Source organism: Pseudorasbora parva, chromosome 18 (assembly GCF_024679245.1).
Source record: "Pseudorasbora parva isolate DD20220531a chromosome 18, ASM2467924v1, whole genome shotgun sequence".
Lineage (NCBI taxonomy): Eukaryota > Metazoa > Chordata > Actinopteri > Cypriniformes > Gobionidae > Pseudorasbora > Pseudorasbora parva.
Genome location: NC_090189.1, coordinates 27,988,399 through 28,014,523, shown reverse-complemented (window position 1 = coordinate 28,014,523; position 26,125 = coordinate 27,988,399). Strand labels below are relative to the sequence as shown.

At 39.6% G+C, this 26,125-nt stretch overlaps 2 protein-coding genes across 6 annotated transcripts in view; one reads left to right on the top strand and one right to left on the bottom strand.

Moving 5' to 3' along the window:
• coro6 (coronin 6) overlaps positions 1-18,063 on the top strand; it is a 32,746-nt gene extending 14,683 nt beyond the window's left edge. Inside the window, exons 4-11 of one of the 4 annotated variants that reach the window (XM_067424091.1) lie at positions 1,757-1,886; positions 2,005-2,183; positions 2,315-2,434; positions 4,668-4,772; positions 4,849-4,994; positions 5,547-5,604; positions 5,730-5,957; positions 14,274-14,503. In XM_067424091.1, the coding sequence (XP_067280192.1) occupies positions 1,757-1,886; positions 2,005-2,183; positions 2,315-2,434; positions 4,668-4,772; positions 4,849-4,994; positions 5,547-5,604; positions 5,730-5,957; positions 14,274-14,369 (1,062 nt within the window). In that variant the 3' untranslated portion in view covers positions 14,370-14,503. Of the gene's footprint in view, positions 1-1,756; positions 1,887-2,004; positions 2,184-2,314; positions 2,435-4,667; positions 4,773-4,848; positions 4,995-5,546; positions 5,605-5,729; positions 5,958-7,203; positions 8,527-11,684; positions 12,750-14,273 lie in introns of those variants that run through there. The other 3 variants (XM_067424090.1, XM_067424088.1, XM_067424087.1) reach the window with 3 other exon arrangements.
• An 842-nt stretch (positions 18,064-18,905) lies between these two features.
• taok1b (TAO kinase 1b) overlaps positions 18,906-26,125 on the bottom strand; it is a 55,070-nt gene continuing 47,850 nt past the window's right edge. For both annotated transcript variants that reach the window (XM_067424085.1, XM_067424086.1), the window contains exons 16-20: positions 24,822-25,025; positions 24,418-24,657; positions 24,107-24,319; positions 23,701-23,883; positions 18,906-22,125 (exon numbers count right to left, since the gene is read on the bottom strand). In XM_067424085.1, coding sequence (XP_067280186.1) covers positions 21,607-22,125; positions 23,701-23,883; positions 24,107-24,319; positions 24,418-24,657; positions 24,822-25,025 — 1,359 coding nt within the window. In that variant the 3' untranslated portion in view covers positions 18,906-21,606. The remainder of the gene's footprint in view (positions 22,126-23,700; positions 23,884-24,106; positions 24,320-24,417; positions 24,658-24,821; positions 25,026-26,125) is intronic.

Here is a 26,125-nt window from a genome sequence, read left to right as displayed (position 1 = left end):
AAACACTGGAGTAATGCCCTTGGCCCTTGGTCATCTAACTTGCAGAATCTGATCAGGAATCTAGGTGTCATTTTTGATAGTTCTCTTAATTTTAATAAACAAGTTAGCTCTGTTGTTAAAGCTACACTGTGTGATATTTTCCCCCATCTAGCGGTGAAAAGCTATATGACCATCCAGTGACTATTAGTTTCTGTTCCTCTCAATTCTGATTTAGTTTTAACTCCTACGGTGGCCGATTTAATAATAATAATAATAGATTTTATTTATAATGCACTTTTCATTCCGAAGAATCTCAAAGTGCAACAAAGGGGAAAAAATAACAAAACAAAAAAATGAATAACAAGTAAAAATTAATACTACAAACAATCAACCAACACAGAAAACAGAACAGAAAGAGCTGATGGTGAACAGAAACAGAGCTGATGGTGAACAGAAACAGAGCTGATGGTGAACAGAAGCAGAGCAGATGGTGGAAGTCTCTGTTAGCTCCGCAGCACACTGTGGTCCACTCCATGTTTTAAATTTCTCCCAGCGGCAGTGTCCTGATGACGTTGTCGAGGCACGACAGCTGAAGACCAGATGATGGGTCTTCATGACGATTCAGACGATGGGGATCGCCGCAGCACCATGCAGGAGGCAGAAAATTTTTCCGGGCACTTCTGTGGACACACCGGGGTCGGCGCAGAAGTCCAAGCCGCTCCACGGCCGCAATGCAAGACGGAACAGCGGCGCAGCCGAGAAGCGGAACATCCCAACATCATGCCGGACGCCGATGACGCTGGCCCGGTGCAAACTTCAGCCAAACTGCAGCTTAAGCCCGAGGGAGACCACCAGTGAGCAGCCGCGGCGAGCAACATCAAATGTCCTCCAAACCAGAACCAACCGCAGCAATTCAAACATAAACATCAGAGAGGCGGTGTAAAACGGCGAAACGATGAACAACGTCCTCTCAGTGGCTGCCAGCAATCAGCAACAGTCCCAATTGTGGCTCTGACTGTTAGACTAGTCACAAACATAAGAAAATAAAATAAAATCTAAATGTAATAGTACATTAACATGATTTGTGGGTGGAGAAGCGGCGAACAGACAACGCCAGCGTCCTCTCCCCCACGTTGCCTAGCAACGAGATCTACATACTATATTTAGTCCAAGATTAACATGGCAATCCCCCTCTTCACATTCGACATGGTGCCATCGAGTGTTAAAACGCGAAATGGGCATGTCCCTCTTTGGCTAATGTTCAGATGCTTTTTTTTATGCTTTCTTTAAATTTAAATATTCTCAATTTTGTTGTGTTTATTTTGATATTGATATATATATTACATGTTCATCTAAATGCCTTTCTCAGCAGTGTGGGCGGCATTGGATGTTCGCTAACAGTACATCGTTGCTCACTCCTAAACAAAGAACGAAAAAGAACTTTGCCATGAGTATATCGGGGACTTTAGTTGCTCACAGCAGCGTGTCGTGAATGTATTGGCCGTAGCAAGTCCCGTAATTGCTCTGAAGCAATGACAGCAGCAGAAGAAGTGTAGCGGATCTATTTCGCCAAGACCAAACATATCAACATTGTCATATCCATAACCAAGCCAAACAATCTAAGAGTTGTCATGACAGAAATAATGTATAATAAATCATACAAGTTGCAGGATGATCTAAAAATACAAACATTTTGAAAAAAAAAAAAAGACCAAATTCTTGATATTGAGGCCCCCTGGTTGAGAACTATTGCCCTAATACAGTTGTGTTTACTCAGGTATGGCAGATCCCCGACCACACTCCCTCTCGCCCCATCAGTGAGCCCATTGTGGTGCTGGAGGGTCACTCTAAACGTGTGGGCATCATCAAATGGCACCCCACTGCCCGCAACATACTCCTCACTGCAGGTAAGGGTCAGTCTGCATTACTGCCTTTTGGTAGGTTGTTTTATTTTATTGTAAATAAATTAGAAGTAGTTTTCCCGCCATACAAAGACGGTTTCAGCTCAGTGTGCTTGTGTCTCAGGCAGTGATAATCTGATCATCATCTGGAATGTGGGCACTGGAGAATCCTTGATCACAATGGATGACCATCCTGATCTCATCTACAACGTCAGCTGGAACTACAACGGCAGCCTGTTCTGCACCACCTGCAAGGACCGTCGCCTCCGAGTGTGCGATCCCCGGAAAAGCGAGGTGGTGGCGGTAAGTATTATGGCATGTAGGAAAACCACAGACCTGTTGGTACACAGACACATTATGATGTCTATTCAAGACAAAAATGTGATGTTTAACAGAGATGTGGTGGATGAAGGTAACTTTTTTTTCTCCTTTAGGAGAGACTGGCCCCACATGAGGGCATCCGGCCGATGAGAGCCATTTTTACCAAAGAGGGCAACATTTTCACCACAGGTTTCACCAGGATGAGCCAGAGGGAGCTTGGCCTGTGGGATCCGGTAATGGAGCCAAATTAAAAGGATCACTCAAATTAAGATATTTTTAATGAAAGTCCATGTAATTCAAATTTAGAAGATGCAAAAAGGTTATAAAGGCATTGAAAAAGCAATCCATATGAATTGAGCGGTTTAATCCAAGTCTTGTGTTATTGATGTAAATGATGAACAGATATAATTTAGACCTTCATTCACATATAAACACACATAAATAGGGCTCATCACATATGGTGAACATGGAAGCTTGTGCATGTCATGCCCTAGAACAGATCTCATTGGTTCTTGTGCATCACACTTACGTTTGAGCTTTTTATACCATATGTGGGTTGCTCTATGTATATGTTGATAATTTTAGGATGTAAATTAAAGCCTACATTAAATCTGTTTAACATATGAAGCAATTGTATTTTTTGACAAGACTTGGATTAAACCGCTCAATTCATATGAATTACTTTACGACACCTTTATGATTTCTACGTCGTTTTGGTTACCTGGACTTTCACTGGTGGGACAGAAACTTATCAGGTTTCATTTAAAAATATTGTAATTTTTGTTTTGAAGATTAAAAGTGCAGCGAAATGTTTGAATTTGCATGGTAACTCAAATGTTTTATTTTTATTTTCACCACTTTCGTTATTTTGGCTAGATATTTCGTTTGATTGGCATTTGAACTGAATTTAGAAATGCTTTGGAAAAGAAAAAATTGGCATTTAATAAACAAAATATTTTTTTTTAAATGAAGACAGCGTTTGGAGTGAGTGCATGCAAAATAATTAGTTCCCTGAGTCCACAAATAAAAATAGACAGTTTATAGTTTATAATTATGTTTTGAACTCATCTGTAGAGCTAAAAATGACAGAGTATTGTAAATTGTTTCATCTCTCTTAAAGGAAGAAGGAAAAAATGAGAACGTCGGCGCTTTTATCGGCCGTGGGTTAAAGAAAACAGCCTAACTACGAAACTAAATAGGCTACGTTTAGGCCTAAACATTAGCCTGTAATATTATTATTTTAATGTATATGTTGGTTATGAAAAGTGAGCAGCATGAGTAAGAATCCCAATATGTTTGAGATATGGGGAGTCACATGATTTTGATCACTTCGAGTTTTATTTTCTAGAAAGTCTTTCTTAAAAAATATATTTAGTTTTGTATAAATTGTATTTTTATTTTGATCGATGTTTCATCAATTAATTGCCTGTTTATTAGATAAGAAGCAAACTAAGATCGTCTGGAATGGATTGACGTGCGTAACTGGCCTGTTTCCTCTGCCTTTGAGTAAGGCTGAAAATACAGGCTGGCTCTTTCTGCTTTAATACATTTCTTGAATATATGTCTTAATTACAGTATATATAGCCTGTAGTCCTTATTAGGAGAAAATATATGTCCTTTTAACTACATTATCTTGTTATTACGACACAATTGAGTGGAAAATATAATATATAGGCCCTATGTTGCAGCAATGCGTCACCGCAACAGGTGACATGTAAATGCGGAAAAAACGTTTCCATTGCAGTTTTGCGAAAATGTCCTTTTTCGAATTGCCTGAAAAACCACCTCATGAGAGCGTAAAAACTTTTTTGCGATATATGGGAGTTTTTGCGAAATTGCCGCGTTTCCATTGGGCGTATTTTCAATTCGCAATTTCAATTAGCGCAATTTGAAGGGTAATGGAAACGCGCTTATTGAAAGACTGAAGAAAGAGAGACGGCTGAGAGACATTACAATAGAGAAAATGTCAGAGGAATGTCCCTGGAAAAAGAAGGGTTATGATCAGGCTAGAGCTTTAGGACCCGCATTAATATTAGAAAAGCTTTCCAGCGCTGGAGAGACTTAAGTGGGAAGGATGCCGAGGTTGCTTTGTTTCTGGTTTTGAGTGTGTGCTGCTGGCAACTAACAAACTCTTGCTTGTATATACTAGTGTACTGTATGTTCATTTTTTGTTCTTCCATGTCGTTTCTTCGCTTTATTTTTTCCAACGATTTATTTTGCTTGTCTTCTACTATGATAAAGAGACATTGACTTTAGCATTGCGTGTTTTGGGGGTGGAGCAATGAAGGGACAATTATTATGTTTAACAATGATTCTCAGAAATCACTTTTTTTGAGTGAACTATCCCTTTAAGGCTCATTGATAATTCATTATCATTCAGTTTACCTCTATATGTGATTATCAGTTTGATTTCACCAGCCTGGTTTTCGTTCAAATAACTGATGGTGTTCATTTCTGTCATTTTAGACTAATTTTGAAGAGCCCATAGCATTACTGGAGTTGGACACAAGTAATGGAGTTTTATTGCCTTTTTATGATCCGGACACTAACATTGTGTATCTCAGTGGCAAGGTATGACTCCATGTTTCATCTTCATTTGTTGTCGTACTCAAGCTGGCACTGTAACATTGTCTCTGTGTCTCCTCAGGGTGACAGCAGTATTCGGTATTTTGAGATCACAGAGGAGCCTCCCTATGTTCATTACATCAGCACATTCAGTAGCAAGGAGCCACAGAGAGGAATGGGCTTCATGCCCAAGAGAGGAGTAGATGTCAGCAAGTGTGAGATCGCCAGGTCAGTTTTACATGGTTATACTTTGGAATAATTTGAAATATTGATTATTGATCCATTGATATTTGAGTTAATATATGGTGCACTTAAATGCCTTACGCTTACACTATCATTGGAACTGTTGGGTTCAGATTTTATATATATATATATATATATATATATATATATATATATATATATATATATATATATATATATATATATATATATATATATATATATATATATATATATATATATATATTATTATTATTATTATTATTATTATTATTATTATTATTAAATATATATTTTAAATTGTAATAATATTTTCCAAATAAATGCAGCTTTAGACAGCTGATGAAAAAATGTACCCTATTTTTTAAATGTGATTTTGATGTAAGGTTTACATCAAAGTAATTTGTTTTTTTAAAATACTTAAAAGTACAACTAGTCTTTACAACATAATGAAAGTATTGAACGGATTTTGCTCAATATAAAACTAAAATGTGATGGTATTACGTTTAACAGCATTCACATTGAGCTTTCATGAAGCTTTTCTTTTTCATCATCTAGATTATATAAACTCCATGAGAGAAAGTGTGAGCCGATCATGATGACAGTACCCAGAAAGGTAAGCACTTGCTCATTGTTGAGGGTCATTTTAATTCTGAAATGACTAGAACAGAAGTATTGGAAACAAAAGCAGGTTATTGAAGATGAAGTCAACTCTTTCTCTTTCTGTTTTTATGATTCCAGTCGGACCTGTTCCAGGATGATCTGTACCCAGACACAGCAGGCCCAGATCCTGCTCTGGAACCTGAAGAATGGATGGATGGACGAGACGCAGACCCCATACTAGTATCCATGAGGGATGGCTATGTTCCTCCAAAGAGCAGAGAGCTAAAGGTGGCCAAGAAGAACGTTTTAGACACCAGACCTGCGACACGTAGAAGCATGTCTGCTGTAGATGGAAGCAGTTTGCCAGTGAGTAGAATATCTTGCTTATTCTTGGTCTTCGAGTGTCTCTTTCATGGCTTTTGTTCCTTCACCACCACTTTTATCCACACAAATAGGGCTGGGACTCTTATTCAGAACCGGGCTTATTTTTTTTAAAAATGGATCATCATACTAGCAAGTGTTTTCTGTGGTTTTAAAGGGGTGGTTCCGTGGTATTTTTTTTAGGCTTGGTTGTGTTTATGGGGCGCAATATAACATTTTAATACTTTTTTTATTTTTTTAAATGCCATATTTTTCTTTATCTTTATTCCACACCACTGTCTCCACTGTCCTTTGAACGGCTCGTTTGCTTCCTGCTTCTATGAAGCCCATCTTTCCGAAAAAGGCAATGGTCTTAGATTGGTTAAATGGCCAAATGTAGTTTGTATGAAGTGCCAACCGCAGGTTGTCCGGAAACGCCACGCCCCTTACCATTACAGGTAAAGGTCACATTAATCGGTGACTGGCAAGGGTTTATGATGTCACCAACCCAGGAAGAAGCGCGTTGTAGTCCAAACCGTCGGTTTTTGTAGGCAATAAACTGCCGTAACTTAAAAAGACATTATCTCCGTTTGCATTGAACTTTCAGCGCTGTAACTTTACAGATACTGTTTATCCTCGAGCAGCAACATTACACATGAACTAAAGTTAAAAAAGTGAAATTGCATGCAACCACACCTTTAAATATATATTGCTAAGGCAGATGAATGTTTTCGCTGTTGCTTGATGTCTGATATAATATCATTAGATCTAAATTATATAATAAAAAAAACTGACAGTTCTTTTTTATTAAATTGTCCGTGGAACAAAAAAAAACATACAATTTATTGTATGAAGAGTTGCTAGATGAGTCGACCCTGGCTACAAATTAGATCTAAAACTTAGATCAAATTAAATCTATCTATAATATAATAAATAATATCATAGTGTTTGGATCAGTTTTTAAAAAATCTAACTCCGTACTTATTTGATTTCTAAGAATCGTAAATGATTCATTGAAGTGTCAGAACAATCTTAATCAGAATCGTTCAAATCCTTTCGATTCCCATTTCTAGAAGCTAAGCATGTCTTTCCATTTCCTGACTCAGTTTTGTCCTTGACTTCCTCTTTTGCTTTTTTTCCCCTCTCTTTTTTGCTCTCCTCATCCTCCTTCCACTACTCTTCTGTTCTATTCCCTCTTTCCATCTGCCATCCTTTCTGTCTCCGCTTTCTCTTCATATCTTTCAAACTCTAGCCACAGTTGTTGGAGAAGCTTGTTGAGGAGATCCAAAATCTGAAGGCCACAGTTCTCTCTCAGGAGAAGCGAATCTGTGACTTGGAGAATAAGCTCTCTAAGTACACTAACGGCACAGTCTGAATAAAATGAACTCGTCCTGTGCACACTGCACAATTCACTGCTAACTCTCACAACTAAAGAGCACAGATAGGCCAAGCCACCTCAACTCACCCCAGCTATGATTTAGTTTTATCAACACTGTAACTACAGTTCAAGTGGCTGTACTGCCACTTCACTTTACAGGCTCTTTCTAAATGTAAATGAATCACTTGTAGTTACATTTTGGAGAATTAGAAGATTTAATTTTGCAAAGGCACTTATAATGCTTCCCTGATGCTTTGTGGTAACGTTAATATTGTGTAGTAGTATGCAATATTAGCTGTATTCCTTAAATGCTTAAAGAATCATATCAGGAAGCATTTATGTCAGCTATGTAAAAGGGTAGGCAAGACCACCTTCTTTTTAGGACTTACAAATCCTTACCGCTTTTTAACCTTGAAATGCTGACAAAGAATGACGTCCTGTAGTGGTTAACAGTCACAGTGTCTTTGGTAGTCTCTGTGTGAACATACCTCATTGTAAAGACCAGGACTTGGGATCAGATGGTAGCATATGTAGCTCTTATTTAGTCAGCTGCTCTGGCCCAAACAACATCAATGGCATGACAAGAATATGTCAGGACAGTTTGAGCGCATTAAGAGTTCTGTACATCCCTTCCTCCCACTTCATCGGAAAGGAACAGTGCACCCAAAAATCTAAATTCTGTCAGGTTTACTCAACCTCATGTTGTTCCAAACTATAAAGTTTTGTATAATGTTCAAGCTGCTCCTGTCTATTCGTCCCCCTTTAGTCAATAATTGTCCTTAAACTCATCTTTGATCGGCAAAATTACATTTTTAAAATAGTTTTTTCTTTCTTTCTTTCTGTAAAAAAGCCCTTAATTGCTTGAATGTAACGCTACACACATAGCCTATGCAAATAGGCCCACCTCTTACACCAGAGATCCAACCGGTCAAAAGTTAATGTAGTAACCGCTGCACAATGGTATCACTCTTTACAACGGCGGACACAACGGTAATTAATATGATTCACCTTTTGCTTGACTATGTTATCAAATTAATAACGTGTTGCTAATCTTCCTGTTCGCCATCTTAAAGTCAGACAGCTGCCTTCTAAAAATCAGCATACTTAGAAACGCTTTGAACATCCATGGAGAAAGGCATAAAGCTCATCATAACATCGTAATATACATACAGTCTTGTTCAAAATAATAGCAGTACAATGTGACTAACCAGAATAATCAAGGTTTTTAGTATATTTTTTATTGCTACGTGGCAAACAAGTTACCAGTAGGTTCAGTAGATTCTCAGAAAACAAATGAGACCCAGCATTCATGATATGCACGCTCTTAAGGCTGTGCAATTGGGCAATTAGTTGAATTAGTTGAAAGGGGTGTGTTCAAAAAAATAGCAGTGTGGCATTCAATCACTGAGGTCATCAATTTTGTGAAGAAACAGGTGTGAATCAGGTGGCCCCTATTTAAGGATGAAGCCAACACTTGTTGAACATGCATTTGAAAGCTGAGGAAAATGGGTCGTTCAAGACATTGTTCAGAAGAACAGCGTACTTTGATTAAAAAGTTGATTAGAGAGGGGAAAACCTATAAAGAGGTGCAAAAAATGTTAGGCTGTTCAGCTAAAATGATCTCCAATGCCTTAAAATGGAGAGCAAAACCAGAGAGACGTGGAAGAAAACGGAAGACAACCATCAAAATGGATAGAAGAATAACCAGAATGGCAAAGGCTCAGCCAATGATCACCTCCAGGATGATCAAAGACAGTCTGGAGTTACCTGTAAGTACTGTGACAGTTAGAAGACGTCTGTGTGAAGCTAATCTATTTTCAAGAATCCCCCGCAAAGTCCCTCTGTTAAAAAAAAGGCATGTGCAGAAGAGGTTACAATTTGCCAAAGAACACATCAACTGGCCTAAAGAGAAATGGAGGAACATTTTGTGGACTGATGAGAGTAAAATTGTTCTTTTTGGGTCCAAGGGCCACAGGCAGTTTGTGAGACGACCCTCAAACTCTGAATTCAAGCCACAGTACACAGTGAAGACAGTGAAGCATGGAGGTGCAAGCATCATGATATAGGCATGTTTCTCCTACTATGGTGTTGGGCCTATTTATCGCATGCCAGGGATCATGGATCAGTTTGCATATGTTAAAATACTTGAAGAGGTCATGTTGCCCTATGCTGAAGAGGACATGCCCTTGAAACGGTTGTTTCAACAAGACAATGACCCAAAACACACTAGTAAACGGGCAAAGTCTTGGTTCCAAACCAACAAAATTAATGTTATGGAGTGGCCAGCCCAATCTCCAGACCTTAATCCAATTGAGAACTTGGGGTGATATCAAAAATGCTGTTTCTGAAGCAAAACCAAGAAATGTGAATGAATTGTGGAATGTTGTTAAAGAATCATGGAGTGGAATAACAGCTGAGAGGTGCCACAAGTTGGTTGACTCCATGCCACACAGATGTCAAGCAGTTTTAAAAAACTGTGGTCATACAACTAAATATTAGTTTAGTGATTCACAGGATTGCTAAATCCCAGAAAAAAAAAATGTTTGTACAAAATAGTTTTGATTTTGTACAGTCAAAGGTAGACACTGCTATTTTTTTGAACACACCCCTTTCAACTAATTGCCCAATTGCACAGCCTTAAGAGCGTGCATATCATGAATGCTGGGTCTCATTTGTTTTCTGACAATCTACTGAACCTACTGGTAACTTGTTTGCCACGTAGCAATAAAAAATATACTAAAAACCTTGATTATTCTGGTTAGTCACATTGTACTGCTATTATTTTGAACAAGACTGTATATATAATTCACCCACTGTAGGCTATTGCTAAATGTAGCCTACATGATTTTTCATATCAACATAAAAATATTCCCGGATTACCTGGCTTCTCTCTCCAGCTTCAGAGCGGTTTTAGTTAACGTTAATGATATGCTAAAGGTGAACGCTAAATGTGATTGTTTACGAGGTAGTTTGTGATGTGAAAAACACCAGCGATTTCAAACCGCATTTTAAAGACTGAAGTTGTAAGGAGAAAATACTCAGCAATGGTGTTGACTAATGAATGGTCTGAAAGCAAACGCCACATAGACACATAAACAACATTAAAAACTTGATTTTCACCACAGAGGGGACTCAAGTGTTCTGAATTTGACTATTGCTTTGTGTGAGGAACAAACATGGCACTACAAGATGCCTCATGCCAAGTGAAGTGGAAGATTAGTGGCACAAATTATTGTGATTTTCATATTTGAACAAATCATATTTGAGATCAACAGCAGATTTTGGCCTGGTCCTCATTCAAAACACAGTTTTGTTTTTATAGACCATAACTTCAGAAGAATTGGATTGTAATGCATGTGTGTGTATTAGTTCCTTGTGACGCTTGACAGCATCAAGACACATTCACTTACTTTACTGAAAAACAGCCTAAACCTTATGCGAAACATCCTTTCTAAAATCAGATGGGATTTAAATGACATGAAGGCAAGTAAATGAGAACATAATTTTTTTTGTTGAACTATTCCTTAAGGCAGATGCAGATGGCCCCTGGGCAAACCTCAATTGGGCAGATATCAAATCTTATTAATCGAAGTGTAATGATTTGACAGAAAGCTGAATGATGTTAGCGTAGACAGCATGTCTCCACAGCATTTGTTCCCATTCTGTATTGACTCTTAAACTGCTACTGACTTCTCACTTTACACACCTCTGCCTTTCCTTCTTTGACCAACAGAATTAAAACTCATGTGGCTTGTTTCAAAATGTAAATATTATTCTAGAAAGAAAAAAAAATCCAAATATCAAAACCAAAGACATTGTTTTTTGTTGTATGTAGAGGATAATTTGTGAGTATTATGGTTTGAATAAAACCCTTTTTGTACAAAATGGTGTATGCATTGTCGTCACATGCTCATAAACATGTAAAGACACACACCACACATTCACCATGGGTAATTACTTTTCCAATAGCTATTTAATTTATTTCTAGTCACATAGCATTATAGGACCATACAGCTAGCTCATTTATATTATTTATATTATACAAAAAACCCAGGAACAAAGAATACTGGTTTTAGTGCTATATCCTCAAGGTCTTCAACCTATTTCAGACTGTTAATGTGCAACACCTCCACAGCACTTGAAGAGGGTTCTGATGGCAGGAAAGGAAAGAAGGGCTCGTCTCTCAGGCATTCAAGTAGCAAAACCTCCATTAGTTCCATTAGATTGCTGTTGGACTGCTTCCTATAGCTAAAAAAAGTCAGCGGATCAAAGTATTGTTAATGATTTCTGAAGAAGGGGGGAGTAGAGATGTTTGCTATGGGTAGGGGAGGAGGTGCAAGTCCATTTAGGCTGACGCACTAGTGAGAGTAGGACTGAACATTTGGTTTAAAGCTCTTGAGGTTTTTACACTTGCTCACTTGAGGAAACCATTGCCCACTCGGCGCTAAGGTATGTTAATTTTGCCATTGGATAGGTCTATAGGTTATAGACTTCGGTGCAATCTCAGCAATGTGGGAATTTTTTCTCTGCCTCCTACCTTCTCTAGTACTGATCCTAGTAGCGGGTTTGCTTCGATGGAAGTGGACCCGCCGTTTTGCAGATAGTACTTTTCAGCAGATGGCTCACTGTATCTGGATTATAACATGTAGAGTCCTGAAACTGCCGCATTTTCCAGGGATAGGAAAATGCCAGGCGGAGGTCAGACTGATCTGTAAACCCACAGCGCTTGCCAGCCACCTGAAGAAACACTGCTATGCTTTGGCAAAGCCTCCACTGGCAAGATGGCCTCAAGCTGACCCTCATCTTCAGATTATCACCAATCTCATGTGGCCCACAAATGAAGGTGCAGAACTCCAAGGAGGAGTCCGCTTTAAAAGGGATAACCTTCTCTTAGAGGATGGGGGTATTGTGGCCTTGGACTGGGCGGTGAGTCTAATTGACCAACAAGTTCCGGTCAAAAGGAATCATCATCCTGGAGGAAGGGTTCTCGGCCTTCACTCTAGCAATCCGGCTATTGTTATTATAATTCCCAATGCCCTGGGCAGAGTGACGCCACACTTGATCAAATTGTGCCGCCAGGCTTTGCAACAGGGTTTCTATCCGGTGGTGTTCCATCGACGCGGTCAGGGTGGTTGCCCGCTGACCACTCCACACTACCAGGAGTTCGGAAATCCCACTGACCTTGTGCAAGCTGTAGCATACCTGCGGAGTCATCATCCATCCTCAACTTTGCTTGCAGTAAGTGAGGGCTCGGGATCAGGGTTGCTGCTGTCATATCTGGGGGAGTGCGGCTCTTCATCCTACCTGACGGCCGCTGTTTGCATCTCTCCCGTGTTTCATGGACAACTGTGGTTTGAGTATGAGCTCCCTTGGCTCTATCACTGGATAACCCTCATCTATCGCAAGCTTCAAATAAACAGGTAGCAAATTACACACAAACGAACTCCATTGATCTTCAATGAAGGCGTAATCTTGCATGTACAGTTGTGCTCAAGTTTACATAGCCCTTGTAGAATCTGTGAAATGTGGATCATTTTTTACAAAATACAAGGGATCATAGACAAAATGCATGTTATTTTCAGTACTGTCCTGAATAAGATATTTAAAAAAAAAGGTTTACATATAGTCCAAAAGAGAAAAAATAGCTGAATTTATAAAAATAACCCCATTCAAAAGTTTACATACCATTGATTCTTAATACTGCGTGCCTTTTGCCTGGATCATCTATGACCTGGATGATCTTTTTTTCTTTCTTTTTTTGTGATGGTTGTTCATGAGTCCATTGCTTGTCCTGAACAGTTTTAAACTGCCCAATGTTCTTCAGAAAAATCCTTCAGGTCCTGCAAACTCCTCCGTTTTCCAGCATCTTTTGCATATTTGAACCTTTTCCAGCAGCGACTGTATAATTTTTAGATCCATCTTTTCACACTGGGGGCAATTGAGGGACTCCATCACAACTATTAAAAAAGGCTCAAACATTCACTGATGCTTCAGAAGGGAAAACAATAGATTAAGAGCCGGGGGTGAAAACGTTTTGAATTTGAAGATGTGTACTTATTTGTGTCTTCTGGGAAACAAGTATCTTCTTTTGCTTCTGAAGGGCAGGACTAAATGAAACAAGTTGATATTTAAACAAAATACAATAAAATAAAAATTAGCCGTTCAAAAGTTTCCAACCCCGGCTCTAAATGCATTTTCCTTCTGGAGCATCAGTGAAATTTTGAACCTTTTGAGTCCCTCAATTGTGCTCAGTGTGAAAAGATGGATCTCACAATTATACAGTCACTGGAGGGTTAAAATATGCAAAAGATTTAATGACCAAATTGTAAATTTTTCGACACAAGGCCTCATTTATAAAATGTTACATAAAAATCCTACTATTACTCTTATAATTTCTCAAATGTGCATACTTGTGATCCAGGGGGAAAAAAGTGCATATGCCTCTCTTTCAGTGAAATTTATAAAATCACAAATGTATAAAAGAACATCAGTTAACATCCATATCCTTTATTTGAGAATGCAGAGCAACAAGAATTGCTTAGACTTCTAAATACCTGCAGTTCTCCAGCTCTCTGCCACAAGGAAAAATGTGTTGGTCTGCTTAGACCCTGACTTTGGTGCTAAGTACTTTTCCATTATGAACAGTGGCCAAAGTGTCTCTGATGCTCAAGATATTTAGCAGAAAACAAGAAAAGAAAAACGCCTGTCTGTGATTAAAGGCCTGTAATGTGCAATGCGTTTTGACTGAAACCGACATCTGTGAAGACAGACAGTTGTGTAATGTGAAAAGAACAGCAATCTGACAACTGATTGAACTGTGAATAAAAAAGTACAAAACCTGTTAGCCAAGGTAAAGCATCTAAGATGTCACAGTGCAAAACTACCATATGAGAAAACAACTAGGATTAAAAACACTGAATTTAAACATTTGACCCCTTCCACAGGTACGCCACTGCTTTGAGCTCGGCGATGGATGCAGCAAAAATTCTACGTTGCGACTCTTTGCGAGACATGGAAGAGCTCATGTTCTGTGCTACTAAGCAGTCGGATCACAGAAGGTCTGACTCGGTGGATCGTGTTGGAAAAGACAGCTCAAGATTATCGACAAAGCCCGACTGGGTAAGTTACTGGGAGAGGAATGAACCTTTGCGGGACGCAGACGAAGTGGCAGTGCCAGTGCTCTGCTTGTGTAGCCGAGATGATCCTCTACTTCCACCTCTCTCCACCGTACCCGAGGCGCTTTTTCATAACAGCCCTTACTTTCTGCTGGCCATGACAGAACAGGGAGGCCACTGCGGATTTATTTGTGAGGATGGACATGGAGGCACTACTTCCTGGAGTCATTCTGTGGCGTTGGAATACTTTAGGGTAGTTGCCGAATTCTTCGGGGTAGAAGAGAAGAAAGGGTTGAAGGATGACTTTGCACACCGTGGCAGCCAGGGCTTGAGGCATAGCGCCAGCGCTGTGCTGTCTCGAAGAAGGAGGTCAACCTTGCTCCGGAAGGAAAGGCCCATCATAGGTTCAAGAAGAAGGCAGATCTCAACTCCCTCCGACATGTTCACATTTGAAGAAGAGCAGGTGGATTTTACTTGGAATAGATCCTACACACGCTGAGTGAGAGAAGCAGGTGTTATCATAAGATCATAGTAGAGCGGCAGTGCTAAACTTAATACCGAGAAGCACAGAACACGTTTAAAGAACATGTTTAGAGAATGTTTGATGCCCTCAGTTGTGTGGAAAGGAGCAATGAGGAGAATACAATTGATAAAGATTAAGCGAAAGGGAACAAAATGGAGATCAAGAACATGTTGATGACTAAAAAGGACGTACTGACTGGCTTCAGGCTTAATTGTGTTGACAGCTTGGCGTATACCATTAGATGCTATATTTAGCTAATAGCAAAACATAGCCTTTTTGCAAAATTATTTCATTCAAATGGAGGGGTGTAGCTAGTTATTAAGGAATTAGTTACTGTAATTGAATTCTTCCTTGAAAATGTCAAGGGATTACTCTTACTTTTTTTGTAACTTAATTAGTTATTTCTGCCGTAATTTAACTAAATATGTATACTGTAGAACATGAATATACAGTGAGGAAAATAAGTATTTTAACAGCCTGCTATTTTGCAAGTTCTCAAACTTAGAAATCATGGAGGGGTCTGAAATTATCATCGTAGGTGCATGTCCACCGTGAGAGAAAAAAAAAAATCCAGAAATCAATATGTATGATTTTTTTTTACTATTTATTTGTACGATACAGCTGCAAATAAGTATTTGAACACCTTAGAAAATCAATGTTAATATTTGGTACAATAGCCTTTGTTTGCAACTACAGAGGTCAAACGTTTCCTGTAGTTTTTCACCAGGTTTGCACAAACTGCAGGAGGGATTTTGGCCCACTCCTCCACACAGATCTTCACTAGATCAGTCAGGTTTCTGGCCTGTCACTGAGAAACATGGAGTTTGAGCTCCCTCCAAAGATTTTCTATTGGGTTTAGGTCTGGAGACTGGCTAGGCCACGCCAGAACCTTGATATGCTTCTAACAGAGCCACTCCTAAGTTATCCTGGCTGTGTGCTTCAGGTCATTGTCATGTTGGAAGACCCAGCCTCGACCCATCTTCAGTGCTCTCTGAGAGAAAGAGATTGTTTCCCAAAATCTCGTAATACATGGCCCCAGTTATCCTCTCCTTAATACAGTGCAGTGCAGTGCATAGTCCCATGTGCCAAAAACAAAAAAAAACAAAGCATGATGCTACCACCCCTATGCTTCACAGTAGGGATGGTGTTCTTGGGAGGGTGCTCATCATTCTTCTTCCCCCAAACACGTTTAGTGGAATTATGACCAAAAAGTTCTATGTTGGTCTCATTTGACCACATGACTCCTCTAGATCATCCAAATGGTCATTGGCAAACTTAAGACAGGCCTGGACATGTGCTGGTTTAAGCAGGGTAACCTTCTGTGCCATGCATGATTTCAAACCATGCAACTTAGTGTATTACCAACAGTAACCTTGGAAACGGGGGTCCCAGCTCTTTTCAGGTCATTGACCAGCTCCCCCGTGTAGTTCTGGGCTGATTTCTCACCTTTCTTAGGATCATTGAGAACCCACGAGGTGAGATCTTGCATGGAGCCCCAGTCCGAGGGAGATTGACAGTCATGTTTAGCTTCTTCCATTTTCTGATGATTGCTCCAACAGTGGACCTTTTTACACCAAGCTGCTTGGCAATTTCCCCGTAACCCTTTCCAGCCTTGTGGAGGTGTACAATTTTGTCTCTAGTGTCTTTGGACAACTCTTTGGTCTTGGCCATGTTAGTAGTTAGATTCTTACTGATTGTATGGGGTGGACAGGTGTCTATGCAGCTAACGACCTCAAACAGGTGCATCTAATTTAGGATAGTAAATGGAGTGGAGGTGGACATTTTAAAGGCAGACTAACAGGTCTTTGAGGGTCAGAATTCTAGCTGATAGACAGGTGTTCAAATAGTTATTTCCAGCTGTATCATACAAATAAATAGTTTTTAAAAAATCATATTGTGATTTCTGGATTTTTTTTAAAGATTATGTATCTCACAGTGGACATACACCTACGATGACAATTTCAGACACCTCCATGATTCTTGCAAAATATCAGGGTGTTCAAATACTTGTAATATAATGTGAGAAGGATACATTAAAAACATACATTTTAAAGTAGCAGTTTAAAGTTAAAGAAAGTGTATGTAAGATTGTGGTCAAAACTGGTAGTGCAATCACTTTTGAAAGACTGTAGAGCGGTGTATCCCCTCTCCCCCTCCCCCTGACTCGAGGTTGCCAGATAGGCTGCAGGATCAGAAGGAACATTTGTAGCTGCAACTGTGGTAACTAGAGCAGATCTGGCAACCCGGATGCCGAAACACTACTGACTTCGTGATTGGTCGATAGGTGGAGGGCGGAACTTCAGGCCAAAACACAACATGACAACATCAGTTGAGGACTGCAACAACAACTTTTAAATGACAATATCCTGGCCAGACTACTGTTGTCAATGATATAAGTATTAGAAATTAACATGATTTATTAATGTCTAGTAACATAGGGTAATTTTATGATTAATTTAAATAAATTTCTTACATGGTCCTACAGTTCCTTTAAGCATAATTTATGTAGTTTTATATTAATTATCTGAATGAATTAAGAGAGCTGTCAATCACTTGATATAGGATTTAGAAAGTATAAGTAATTAAATACTTTTATTTTTCAGTAATGTAATTAATCACATTACTGAAGATGTAATTAGTAACAAGTGATTAATTACTTATTTAGAGTAACTTACCCAGCACTGCTCATGTTATGCTATGTCCCTGTGTGGTGGACACCAGGACAGTTTTTAGGTTTCAGTCATTTTTTTTTACCAAATTTTGTATAAAGATGATTCTCAACTCTTATGAAAGATATAACAATGTGGTAAATTGGTAACAATTTGATATATAATTTTGATTTATGCTTTAGGCCTATGTGTGTAAAATGGCCATAAGCGGGTTTTCCCATTATTTACAAATATATCTATACATTGTATCTAATTTGCATATTAATGTGTTCATAGGGCAACATGCAATGAAAAAAAGAAGTGTAATAATGGTAGTAGTAATTGGTAAGATCCTGATATCATCATCATCTAATATTTCATAGGAATATTGAAATGCAATTCCTTTCCCTATATTCACTTGTCTCCCAAAATGACTGATAAACATGCTTCGATGGCCTGTTTGGTAATAGAAAGTCATTAAGTCATATTTTGATTTGAAACCATTACATTTTCATCAGATGTAGGTTTATGATAAATATTTTGATTATATATAAATATAATGATCATTTAAATCTGACAAATTCTTTATCATATTCCCAGGAAGGAAGTTGATCACTAAATTCAGACTTTAAAATGGTGACATGTATGCTGTCAGAGAAATTCATGAAAATAATGTCCAGAGGACAAACATCTATTCTGGGTCCCAGGAGGATATGGTACCACCAGTTTTTTGGACTCATGATAAGGATGTAAAGAAAGACTACCTTCACTTTTTAGTACATTTAGGGCTAGATTTACTAATTTAACAGGTTAAATTAGCAAGACAGCAAAATCCCATAAAAGCTCAGATGGGAGTGGACAGTTCTACGCGTGATTTACTAATGACACGCAAATTAAAGAACACGGACACAGTCGGCTCATTTCCATAACGACCAACGCATCTACCAGTTAGCGTCTGGTTTAAGATGTCCTTTTTGGGCGGAAAATCATGGTGCAAACAAACACCAGTAAATTGACGAGCGCAAACCTTAGTAAATCAACTCGCATGATCCATTTAAATACTCTCCTCCCATGAATTTTACGCCTGAAAGGCAAACTCCAACAAATGCATATGCAATAAAGCCCCCCTCCCTATTTTCAGCGCTAATGTAACACAGCTTGTCTTTAGTAAATCCTGACAGTAGTTTTACGACAAAAGTGTTTGCCTTGGCGCAAGCTGTTAGTAAATCTGGCCCCAAGATTTGAATATGTACACAAATGTATTAAAAGAAACAAATGACAAAACCAATATATACTAAAATTACTTTATTACAGTTGATTTATTTGTCCAGTAGCCCCCTGCCAACATAAGGAGTAATTACAAACAAAACATTACATTTGTCCCCATAAGTTTTCATAATTATTGTATATTTTAACTCACTTGTTGTAAGTTTTCATGTTATGAATAGCCATAACAACTTTTGTAATCCCTCCAACATTCAGTTTTTCACAATCTATACATTTTAATACAGGTTATATATGGATTGCTATGGTAATGGTGAAGCAGGAAAAAGAAAAAGAGACAATGACCATCAAAAGAAAATGGTTGAAATACTGGTAAACACACTGTACAGAGATGTACCACCTTTCCATGATTATTATTTATCCTGTTGTTTTCACACTTATCCAAAGGCTTATTAAAACAAGGATACTAAGAGCTTTCCAAAGACGACATCTCTCACGTTAACAGGGCACACCGCTCTCCTTCGGAAAATACTGCGTGACCCTGTTTTTGAGAGTAAACTCAGTGTCAAAAAGATCAAAAGTCTATGGCTGTTCCTCGGGTCCAGTGATTCCATTAGAGTGCTGAATGTGATTAGATGATTGGCATTTTAATTTGTTACATTTGGCCCAAATCTTTCGGATTGGCTCAGTTGGTTTAGTTAGTCAGACTGAGATAGGCTTCATGAAATCTGCGATCCCATGCATATAGCAGAAGTGTGCCGAGATAGTGTTCAGAATTGAAGGATATTGTTAGGCAGCGCTTTTCCTGGGGAAAAAAAAACACGTTTCTGGAGCTCTTCTGTAATAGGCATGATGGCAGTTGTTCATGAACCGAAACAAAAGAAAACCCATGGCATTTATGTTTCAGACGATGAACGCTTACTGCTGGTTCACAGAAAACAGAACATGAGTACTGGCACGAGTGAATATGGTAATTCATACCTTTGAAAGCAAGGAGAGGACGATGGGAAAAAGCCATATGAAGGTGATATCCTCTGTGTGAATCAAATTGCAGGGGAAATAAAATCTTTTTTTGGCTTCGTTTAACACCTCTGAGAATATGCTGTGTGTATATATATATATATTTATATATATATATTTTTTAATATATATATATTTTCTCTTTTTAAATAATCAATATTAGAAACCAAGTTATTTTTAATTCTCTCTTCACATTCAAGCAATTTTAGTCTAGTTTTAACTTGGGTCTTGGTTTCCATTTATTTAAATTTCTAAATGTACAATATACACAAATGTTTTCCTATACATCTCACTTAAAGCTGTCTTCTGGGTGTATGCCCTTCCACCGTAATGTTTTATATGATATCTAACCTTTTATATCTAAACATTTTTTTCTACATGCTGTGATAAGTGTTCGGTTGGAGGGTGGGCAGCAGTCACTGGAGCTCTGGGGTGGGCGAGGAAGAAACCAAGGCATTGCAGGGACGACAGCAGCGGCACCCACCCGCCCGCCCAGCAAAAACATTCAGCGGTCTCAAGCTTACCCAACCTAGACCTCCCCGCCCTTAAAATCCACACAACACGCTCTTGTTGAACCCAGCCCGAGAAAGGGGAGGAGGGGGCACCCGAGGTCCGGCGGATCTGCTCGTGGAAAACGGATGGTAAAGTGCTTTTCTGTGATGTTAAGCGTGGTGAAAGTAGACGTGAATGTGACAGGCTATTCTCCTTTTGCATAGTTGTGATTGTTACCTTTGGCGTCGTTAAATCAAAAGACTAAAACGAACATTAATATACGTCGACAGCTTTTGCCATACTGTTATTCAGGAGGGAAATTCTACCGTGCCGACATGCTGTAGCGCGTATGTACATTCACGTAGCAAAACCTGTTTTAAGGTGTCGTTCTATATATTCAGTCCAAGACACCCCCACTTTTCAAGCACCTTCACATTAATAGTGTCATTTTGCACACCTACCTTATAACCACCTATGTCCTTTTGGCATATAGAAATGGAGCAAATCTTTTTATACACTTACTATCTTTCAGAGTTAAGCTTTTTCCCCCTGGTCTCCGCTGTTTTTAGTGGAGGGATTGCGATGCATGGCAAAATTGTGATGGCAAATAAAATAATACTCCTAGCAGAAACCTTGGATTTTCACAGTATATTTTCATAGTTAAAATTTGTTCTGGCACAAAAAAAAGAGCATACTGTTTATTAACACGTTAAAACATTAGTGCTTTATAAAAGAATACGCTAGACAAAAATCAAGTGCACTGTAAAGCTTGATTCTTTCACATTGTGCTAGCCGACCTATTCCTGCCGTTTCCTCAGAAACGTGGATTCCTGCGAAGCCAGCCCAAACAACCTGCTAATAAGACCGTGATAAAAACCCACCGCATAAAGGCTTGCATACAATACACAGCATTCATTTATTCATTCTTACCATCGCTAACATTCTCATATCAAATGGAACACACTCTAAAATGCACGTCGCATCACTGCAAAAATGACTTCGTCATTCTGGATTCTAGCTAAAGTTTGATAAAACTGGCCAGAATATGTAAGTGCGCTTTCTGGCTGACATTCTCGTACTGGAACTACAGTGAATGCATTTTGTGCTTGCTGTGTGTATAAAATATAATTATCTCGAGCACTGGAAATAAAGGAATGGGTGTTTAAAAAAAACAAAAAGACCATGGTGCCCCTTTATCCCTTTCCCTGTGGCATTTCGGGACAAGACGGGTGTTGTGGGAGAGCAGCGGGGGATCTTACGTGTAGGAAAGGTGCGAGCCATTGGAAATCTGAGAGGCGATGCTGGCGCTCCTGCTCATCGCCTGCTCATTGCGTCCCCCTGAGTTGGCCCGCCGTACCGCCTGGGGACTGTTCCTTAGCCCACTGCTTCCCCCGCTCGAGCGCTGACTGCCTCCCGACCCGTGGTGCCCCCAGGGGGGCGGTCCCCCTGAAGGCAGGCCATGACCCCAGGGCTGCTGGATAGAGCCACTGTGGCTTGGGTGGTGGTGGTGGTGGCCGTGCTGGCTGCCGCCATGTGGCGCTCCCCAGTGTGACCCCTGAGAGCCTGCACCGTGCTGGGAGCCCCAGCTACTCTGGGCCCCCGGAAAGCTGTGGCTGTGGCCGTCGGACGAAGCCAGGCTGGAGAGCACCATGTTGCTGAAGCCCAGGCGCATGCTTTCAGAGTCAAACGCCTCAATCTCACGGGCCTGCTTCTCCAACAGACTGCGGATTCGTTCGGATCGCTCATTCTGCAGGGCAACCATCTCCTCTTCAATCTGACCCAAACAAAAACAGAAAATGACATGACATTTCCCCAGCTGCTACAGGGATAGTTGACCAAAAAAAATTAAATGCTGTCAAGAATTACTCACCCCTGTGTCTTTACCAACCCGTAAGACCTCCGTTCATATTCGGAACACAAATGAAGATAGTTTCAAGAAAATCCGAGAACTCTCTGACCCCTCAAGAGACGGCAATGTAATTACCAATTTCAGGGTCCAGAAAGTTAGTAAAGACATCGTTAAACAGACTAAGAGTCTGACACAGACTAGAAGAAATGGTTGAATAAAGTTATTTTTGTTTGATTTTTTGCGCACAAAAAGCACTCTCGTCGCTTCTTAAAATTAACGTTGAACCACTGTAGTCACATGGATGACTTTAACAATGTCTTAACTTACATTTAATTACATTGCCGTCTATGGAGAGGTCAGAGAGCTCTAGGATTTCATCAAAAATATCTTAATTTGTGTTACGAAGATGAATGATGGACTTACGGGTTTGGAACAACATGAGGGTGAGTAATTCATGACAGAATTTAAATTATTAGGTGAACCATCCCTTTAAAGCTGGAATACACCACACATCTATGTTTGCCCTGAATTGCAGTCTGGAGTGTGCCGAAAGCCAGAGCTAGTCTGTAGATTTTGGCCAGCCAGAGTTGAGAGATTGCACAGAAAATTGGGTATTGTATGATGGGCACATACTCTAATTGTTTTTAAGCTTTAGACTATGATTCTATTCAGTCTGAGGACATGATATTGAGCCAATACTAGATCATATCGTTTTTATTTGTCATGCATCTCCAAACAACATGCATGGTTCTCAGAGAATTTGTTGAGAATTTGTTGTTAGAACGACTTGAAAGTTTGTTAATGTGTGATCCCCTGTCGGCTAGTGTATTATGCCTAGTGGTGAGATTTTAATAGTTATGTAGTGTATTTCAGTGTCAGTTGTTGGCCCTCAATGTCATTCTAAACCTGCATGCACTTTAAATGGTATCAAAAAGTTTTTTTGTTTTTTTTATAATTGTGTTCAGATTCAAAACTTGCAGGGTCAACATCATTAATGGCAAATGATTAATGACACTTGTTCGTGCGCAAGTAGTAAGTGAACTCAAAGCGCTTTACATTTAGAAGAGGGGAATCTCCTCAACCACCACCAATGTGCAGCATCCACCTGGATAATGCGACGGCAGCCATATTGCACCAGAACGCTCACAACACACCAGCTGATTGGTGGAGAGGAGTGATGAAGACAATCAGGATAGGGGGATGATAAGGAGGCCATACTCTTTTTTTTCTTTTTCCAAAGGACATCTTGGGATTTTTAAATGATCACAGAGATGTAGTACTTCAGTTTAATGTCTCATCCGAAGGATGAAATTTTGGACGTGAATTTAGGCTAAACACGTTCCTCGAAACTCTGTAAATGCTTTAGAACTTTCAACCTTTGTATTCTTTCAAACTTCACTTTTTGGGTGAACTACACCTTGAATTCTTATTCTGGTAAGTCAAAACTGTCCGCCTGTAATTGTTGTGGTGTGCTGCTTGGAATTGTTTCAGTTAACATACCTTCTGTTCAAGAAGAGCCCTCCTCAGCGAAACCCTCTGCTCCAGCTCTTTCCTCTCACGATCGTGCTGTGAGTCCGTCTGCATTTTGATCTTGCTCTGATAGGCATTTAGCAACTCCAGCTCCTGCTGAAGCTGCATCTTTAGCACCTGACATTCGGCCTCCTGTGCCTCGTCCAATCGCAGCTGAGTAGTAAGATGTGAGGTGGAGTTACATTTAGAATCAGTGTGTAAAAGACAAGAGATGCCACATTATCCATTTTTAAATTAGGATAACTTATTTTCGCCTCCTACATTACATAGGCCCACATGAAAATGCTGTGGAGCAATTGCGTCCGTAGAACTTTGACTGGTTCAAATTCTTTGACGGCTTTACAGGAAGCTATACACATAACATGGCAGGACTCACAGCTTGCGTGGAGAGCATGTCATTGATGGAATGATCATACTGCTCAGCGAGGATGGCTAATTTCCGTGTCTGCTCTTCCTTCAGCCTCTTCAGCACAGCCTTGTGGTCAGACTTGGGCGTTGTTTCCAGGAGGTGGTTGCGCAGGGCCTTATACTGCCGTGTCTGGATCTTACACGTGTCCTGAAACTGCTTCTTGATCTGTAGCTCTTTAGACTGATAAATATCAAAGAGGAGGAAAGGCTAACTTGTACCACAAGGCTAGTATGCACCAAAATAAAATAAAAACGGGCATTGACTAAAAGGAAACGCACCTTAAGGCTCTTGGGCTGTTGCCGGACCTCCATGACATGTTTGCGGCGCAGCTCTCGCTCTCTGCGTTTGTTGTACTCTAGCTGGTTGGTGAGCTCCGTCTGATGCTGCAAGCGGATCAGCTCCGTACGCATCTTCTGGATGGTGCCAAGGTGCCTAACCTCCAGCTCCTGCATGGACTCGTGTTGGCGGAGCAGCATGGCGTGTTCCAGATCTTTCTGTGTCTGACGCTTGTTAAGCTCCTGGATCAAGAAAACCTTTGTCATTATATTTATTTTCTTTGGAAATAAAAACATAGGACATACAATGGCTTTTTAATCCAATTAATCAAAGACATAATGGATAGATTAGTCAAAACAGTAATTGGACAGTTTAGGACGGTTGTCATGAGGAAAAGCACCATTACCTCCCGCACAAGGTCTTGCTCTACATTGTGTTTAGCAATGAGGATTCGCCGTTTAAAGCGTCGGCATTCCAGCTCCAGGTATTGACGCTGTCTGCGGAGCAGGTTGGCTTCCTCCTCTGCCTGGTAGTGTTGAAAGTTCTCCTTCTGCTTTGACAGCCACTCCTGTTTCTCCTTCTTAGGGGTGGACTGGTTCTCATTCAGCTCCTAAACAGTGTGGGAAACATCAGTAACACTTTATTTTACAGTGTCCTTGTTAAATATGTTACAAATTTCCTTAGTAATAACAGGAAATTATGCATAATTGCATGAAACTAACCATCAACCAAACCTAATCCTACCCTAACACTATAGTAAGTACCTGTGGTTCATTAAAATGAATTAGAACTTAAATATATAATTACACTGTAACAATGAAACCTTGAAATAAAGTATAACTGAAACATCCCAGGCTAATAATAGCGCACATTTGTTTAGGTTAACATTAGTGCGAGTGGACTTGTAAAGTTGTTACTACTTAAATGTAATGAGCCATATTTGAGGTCGCTGAATAATAGGTGAAGGTTTGTATTTCCTGCTGTTAACAATCTATCGTCAGAGCCTGATTTCGCCAATTCCTGTGGAGTTTTTTTCTGCAACTAACCAACTAATACAATTTTGGTCGACAATGGCTAGTCGACTATTAGGTGGCAGCCCTAGTAATAACAGTAAATTATGCATAATTACATGCAACTAACCCTCAACCAAACCCGAATCCTACCCTAACCCTATGGTAAGCAGATGTTATTAATCATCAATATTACTCGGTACTTAAATATATAAATTTCACTAACACTGACACATTGAAGTGTAACCGTTTTTTTTTTTTTCTAGCTGCAGACATTAAATCGTGTTCCTGAGGTAAATGTAACATTTATGTAACATTGCTTACAAGCCGTTTCATTGACATCTTTCTACAAATTAAACTAATTGAGTGTTTACATACATGATACATTCCAGTAACTTTAAACATACCTTCTGATGTTCATTCATTTATGTTTATTTTGTGCTATAAATAGTAAAGTTCAAGTTGTAGCTGGAAGTACAGTCGCGATATCAAAAGCCCGCCCACACTCTCACAGATACAGAACAATTAATTATGTTGGTGTGAAAAAAACAGTTGTTGGAAATGTAGAAATTAAAGCTAAAGCTCCTATCTGCTCCCAAAAATCCCGAAAAAAGTCTGTTAGTGCCTCAGTGACAACTTCACTCAGAGAAGACGTCGATCTCAGCTGTCAATCATGACGTCACACCCCCTGTTTTTATAG